Here is a 6,000-nt window from a genome sequence, read left to right on the forward strand (position 1 = left end):
GACTGAGTCTTTAACATACACAAAAATAAGAGACAGCTTGCTTCACATCTCAAAGCTTTGTAATGTTTCTTGACTGGCATTCACTGTGAAAAACAGGAGCAAGCGTTTCTGATCAGTTACATTTCAACGAGGCACTTTCCAAACAATCTCTGATTTTAATGATTTCGCATTTATATATGGGATTTCCCTGCCCAGTTCCAAACGGAGCCTACAATAGTTAGGTTATAGGATGAGGAGGCAAGGCACATTGGCATACAGGATTCTTAAACCTTGGACATTGCGGAAACTACCATACTTGGTATCTTGAAAAGACTTCTCTTAAAATAAATAAAATAATCATCATGCCCATCATTCTCCTTCCTTCTTTATCACGGCTTTGTTACATGCAATATAGGTCCAACTCTTAAAATACTTTTCATGTTTTCATCCCTTTGGGCAGGAGAGCTTACACGTACACAAATCAAATATCCTCCTCTTTTATATTTGCTTTACATAGTCCAGCGAAGTGTTATTCTGTTCCAGTCTGTGATTTATATCACATCCATTGCCGTTTTGATTAGATTCAAAATGCAGTATTATAACATTTTTTTTTCTTACTAGCAAATAAAGGCCTTGCCTTGCAATCAAGGACTTTGATAGAACATGCAGTCCAGCTAGCTTCCCAGTCTCACCTGCTCTTACTTCCCAGCAGAGCCTAGTCTAGATAAAAGCAGATTTGATATGCATATTGTTGGACAACTTTCTATTCAAACATTATTTCTAATTCTGGCTTTAGTGACCTTTGACTCTCCTGCTCTGTGCTCCAACTTTTAATCATTTCTTCTCAGTCTCCCTTTCTTTTTTTCTCCTCTTTGATTGCCTCTGAAGCCATTGCAATAGCTTCAATCATCACCTCTATGCATCTCATCCTCATGTCCTCCCCTCTGGGCCTAAGCTGTCCTCTAGGTCCAGCGCTGTAATCTTGGTAATCTTGGGCCTGAGATTCCACATGCCTGTTGATAGATGTTTCCACTGGGTATCCCTCCACCGACACACCTCAAAGGCAGCATTTTAATGTACTTAAATCCATATTCTTCCCATAAAACTTGATCCTCTTTGTTCAGTCTCTGTCCCTATTATTGGCAACACATCCATCAAGACACCCAAGCTCAAAACATTGGGGTTATCTTTGACTCTTCTGCTGATGTGATATTAGACATTGTAATACGTCCTTGGTTTCATCCTCACAGAATTAGTTCAGGGACCCGAACACATAGTCTCTTGCAGGGCAGCTTCTTTCTTTGCTTGTGAAACGGATTCTCACATCGAATCTATCTGTGACATATATTCTTATCCTTTTTCACTATGCTCCTGGAGTTCTCTCAGTTCTCTGTGCTTCTCTCTTTTCTTCTAAACCCCTTCTAAAGGGAAGCATACAAGCCAGCACATCTGATTTTGTTATTTCACCTCATTGCCCTACTTTTTTCCTCTCATGCATCTTTTCACGCAACATGTGCAGTGGAAAAAATATGATTTTTGGAATCAGTCTGAATACAGATGTGCTCTGTCACATTAATTTGCGCTCTACCAAAGTAGACATAGCTGCCTTGTCTGCAAAGTAGACATAGTATATCATCTTCCTCGTGGGGCTCATGTGAGGATATAATGATATAAGGAATGTGATATTCAGGCTCTGCACACTCAGCAACTCTCATACTAATTCTTATTAGTGGATGGGAGCATAGGAGCCCAGTGCCCTGCTCTCCATCTCTTCTCTCGCAAAAGCTCTGGGCCACATTTATTGAGCATCTCTGGCAGGAGCTCATTATTCTCCTCACCTTCACCATCAGTGGTTGCTACTTTTTTACCAGAATTCATCTCAAACACAGCTGACTCAGTGCTGGAAAAGAACGGCATTTTTAAGTCCACAGAAGTTACATGGTATGCCCAAAGTGCATACTTAAAAGAGAGTTTTGGGAAATTGTCTTTGGGAAATATGTCCTTGGATATAATAATGTGTTTTTATATTAGCTCTCTGAGAAAGAGTTGATTTCCATTTTTCTGTTTGTAGTTTTCCGTTTAGTTAATGATTAGGGTTTGAAGGTTGTCCTAGAATGTGTGAGAAGAACTTCTACAGGGTCTACGCCATCATCCTTTTACCAGGCAGAACCAGTTCTATCCATTTCAGACTGATGGAAATAAATCCAATTTTAAAATTGATCTAGATGGAACACTTACCAATTTCTTCTTGGATGGACCATTCCAAGTGTTAAACTTTCCCTACTTTAAAGCCCTTTAAAAACAATTCTCCCTTGAATAAAGATGGGGGACAGATGACTTGCTGTATGGCCGAGTGATCATGTACCGAACTAAGCTTTAGTGTCAGAACCGAATTCCAGTTTCATCTTTGTCCTTTGCCACTTATGAGCTATGTAACCTTGAACAAGCTATCGAACATCTTTAAACCAGGAATTTGAATACCTACTCATAAGCTTACTCTGCACGTTAAATTAGGTCATACGTGTGAAGAACTTTACAGTATCTGGCTGAGAGTCAGAGCTCAATAAAAGGCAGTGAGTACATATTAAGCTACATGCTCCTTCCAGGGAAGAGGTTTCATATTTACTACAGTCAGGGGAACTCAAACCATGAGAAAAACAAAACAAACAAAATGAACATTGTTGAAAATGACAGCCAAACAGTTGTATGCAGTGAGAACGTATAATTCTCTGAATAGTGATGACCACAGTTTTTCTTTTTATATTCCCTTCTCTTTTGGTTTCCAGGATGTAACATTGTCCTAGTCTTTCCTCTGCCAAAGAATTTAAATGATTTGGGAAAAATGTACAGCATCTACTTCTCTGTCTCTCTGTCTCATTAAATCTTATTTACAAGAAAAAGGAGTTAGTTTTGCAGGTGTCCCTTTTTGGTTGTTTTATTTACATAAAAATGATCTCCTGTCCGCTTCCCTTTTTTTTTTCCCCAAATGAGGAGGACAATGAAGATCTGAAATGCCAGCTGCAGTTCGTGAAGGAAGAAGCTGCTTTGATGAGAAAGAAAATGGCCAAGATTGATAAAGAAAAGGACAGATTCGAACACGAGCTCCAGAAGTACAGATCCTTTTATGGGGATCTGGACAGTCCTTTGCCTAAAGGAGAAGCCGGGGGGCCTCCCAGCACCAGAGAGGCTGAGCTCAAGCTGCGGCTGAGGCTGGTGGAGGAAGAAGCCAACATCCTCGGCAGAAAAATCGTCGAACTGGAGGTGGAGAACAGAGGCCTGAAGGCGGAACTGGATGACCTGAAGGGCGACGACTTTAACGGCTCGGCCAACCCCCTCCTGCGGGAGCAGAGCGAATCCCTGTCGGAGCTGCGGCAGCACCTGCAGCTGGTGGAAGACGAGACGGAGCTGCTGCGGAGGAACGTGGCCGACCTGGAGGAGCAGAACAAGCGCATCACGGCGGAGCTCAACAAGTACAAGTACAAGTCGGGCGGCCACGAGAGCGCGCGGCACCACGACAGCGCCAAGACCGAGGCCCTGCAGGAGGAGCTGAAGGCGGCTCGCCTGCAGATCAACGAGCTCAGCGGCAAGGTCATGCAGCTGCAGTACGAGAACCGCGTGCTCATGTCCAACATGCAGCGCTACGACCTGGCCTCGCACCTGGGCATCCGCGGCAGCCCGCGTGACAGCGACGCCGAGAGCGATGCGGGCAAGAAGGAGAGCGACGACGACTCGCGGCCGCCACACCGCAAGCGCGAAGGGCCCATCGGCGGCGAGAGCGACTCGGAGGAGGTGCGCAACATCCGCTGCCTCACGCCCACCCGCTCCTTCTACGCCGCGCCCGGGCCCTGGCCCAAGAGCTTCTCTGACCGGCAGCAGATGAAGGACATCCGCTCGGAGGCCGAGCGCCTGGGCAAGACCATCGACCGGCTCATCGCTGACACCAGCACCATCATCACCGAGGCGCGCATCTACGTGGCCAACGGGGACCTGTTCGGACTGATGGACGAGGAGGACGATGGCAGCCGCATCCGCGAGCACGAGCTGCTCTACCGCATCAATGCGCAGATGAAGGCCTTCCGCAAGGAGCTGCAGACCTTCATCGACCGCCTCGAGGTGCCCAAGTCCGCGGATGACGCCGGCGCCGAGGAGCCCATATCCGTGAGTCAGGTACAGTTCTGCCTATTGCGAGCCACGGCGATGGCGAGGCTGGTCCGCGGAGCCGCGGTCCCTGGAGGGGCGACTCCGCGCACCGACCTCCAAGCCCCGCTTTAGGGAAGTCCCAGCTCAGAGCCTCTCTGGGCTTGGAAGCCCCATGGCGCACTTGTTCTTTCGCACTGTCCTTCTTCAGGCCTGAGGTTTTCGTAATCCAATCAGCAACTATTCTCCCTCTGTTTTGCTTAAAAGGGAAATTTACCCGCCTCCCCCTCTCTCCACCCCCCACCCCCAGTTTTTGTGTAAAGATGAAAGGATTTCTAAAATATATGATTATTGAAGGTCCACATTTTCAATATTACTCTACTGATTCTAACAGATTGAGCTGCAAGAAGATTCCGAATAGAAATCTTCAATTGCTCATCTGTGGTTTTCGAGCCGAGATTCAAATTAAGCTTAAAATATTTTCAAATCACTAAATGATCAGGATTGATGCATAACTCCTGGAAAGAATGTAGAAACCAGAGGTAAAGAGAGATGATATTGTGTCTGGATCCCTACCAAGAGGAGCAAATAGGAGCCGCTGATGTACCTACCACACGTCGAAGTAACATGATCTTTATTTCTAGAGAAAATCACTGTCGGCTCTATAACGGAGAATCTCAGGACTGGGGAAGGAGTGTTATACCTTAGCTTTAAGGCAACACTAATTCAGAGAAATAGTAATAACTATTCCCGAACAGGGAAAACCAGCATTTTTCCTTCATCCTAATTGTAGAGGCACACCCGATGAGTTGGACTGATCTGCTCTAGCCAGGTATGGTGGCCAAAGACTGATGCATTTTGTCAGGGTTAAGCACGGAAGAGAGTTTATAAAGCAAACAGGCAGTGCTACTCCTCTAGCAAGGCTGGTATCTTGTATCCGTTGGAGAACCCACGGAAGAACAACAGCATGCATGGCTTTTAAGACACGCAAGAGGGTTAAACTTAAAAATCAGTTTATACACAGAAGCATGATATTAGATTAACTGCCTGTTAGTCACAACTAGAAAAATTGCAACCCTATCGCTTATCTATCTCGCATGCTGCTTTGCTTTGCTATTTAAAAAAAAAAACAAACTTTTATAATAAAACTTGTTGAATTTCGAAATAGTAAAGATTTTTTTTCCTCTATGTATTATATCACATAGTTGGTTTTTAATTTCCTAGTTTCAGATTTTTGAATACTTTGAGTATGTGGCTTTTCAATTATACTCTCAGGGTGAAGAGATAGAAATCAGAGTGAGAGAAAGTACTGTACATAATAGTAGGTTTTCAGACTTTGTAAATATATATAAGGGAGGGTTCTCTATTGTAAGTTGAATGAATGCTTAGATTAGTTGATATAAACTTAAGTTTTAAAAATTATTATTAATGAATTCTTCTTTTTGTCTTTGCATTTACCTTCCCAGATGTTCCAGCCTATCATTTTACTTATTCTCATTCTTGTATTATTTTCATCACTTTCTTACACAACAATATTTAAACTTGTCTTCCTTTTTACACTGTTTTTTGTACTGTAAATCTCTCATCATTTACCATTCATTGTAGTATTTTCAGTTTGTTTGTTTTGTTCACCCTTCAAGACAAGAAGTAAAAGAAGTATAATTTCTGTAGTAACCAATGCTGTAAAAACACTGAAGACTGCTTATTTCTTTAAAAAGACACATCTTACCACTACTAAATTCAATAAGAAGCCTGAGCATTAAATGTTTCAGGTAAGGGAGTAAGTATGACTTCTCTTTTTATAAATCATTTTAATTTTTACTTCTTTCTTTTACATCTTGATTTGCACTCTTCTTAAATCACTGTAAGAATGACTGTAAAAAT

General features: G+C 43.2%; 1 protein-coding gene across 1 annotated transcript in view; it reads left to right on the top strand.

Moving 5' to 3' along the window:
- MTCL3 (MTCL family member 3) overlaps positions 1-5,693 on the top strand; it is a 41,583-nt gene extending 35,890 nt beyond the window's left edge. Inside the window, exons 5-6 of the mRNA XM_065888966.1 lie at positions 2,971-4,146; positions 5,583-5,693. Of these exons, the coding sequence (XP_065745038.1) occupies positions 2,971-4,146; positions 5,583-5,693 (1,287 nt within the window). The remainder of the gene's footprint in view (positions 1-2,970; positions 4,147-5,582) is intronic.
- The last annotated feature ends 307 nt before the right edge of the window (positions 5,694-6,000 follow it).

This window comes from Phocoena phocoena, chromosome 12 (assembly GCF_963924675.1).
Source record: "Phocoena phocoena chromosome 12, mPhoPho1.1, whole genome shotgun sequence".
NCBI classification, from domain to species: Eukaryota; Metazoa; Chordata; class Mammalia; order Artiodactyla; family Phocoenidae; genus Phocoena; species Phocoena phocoena.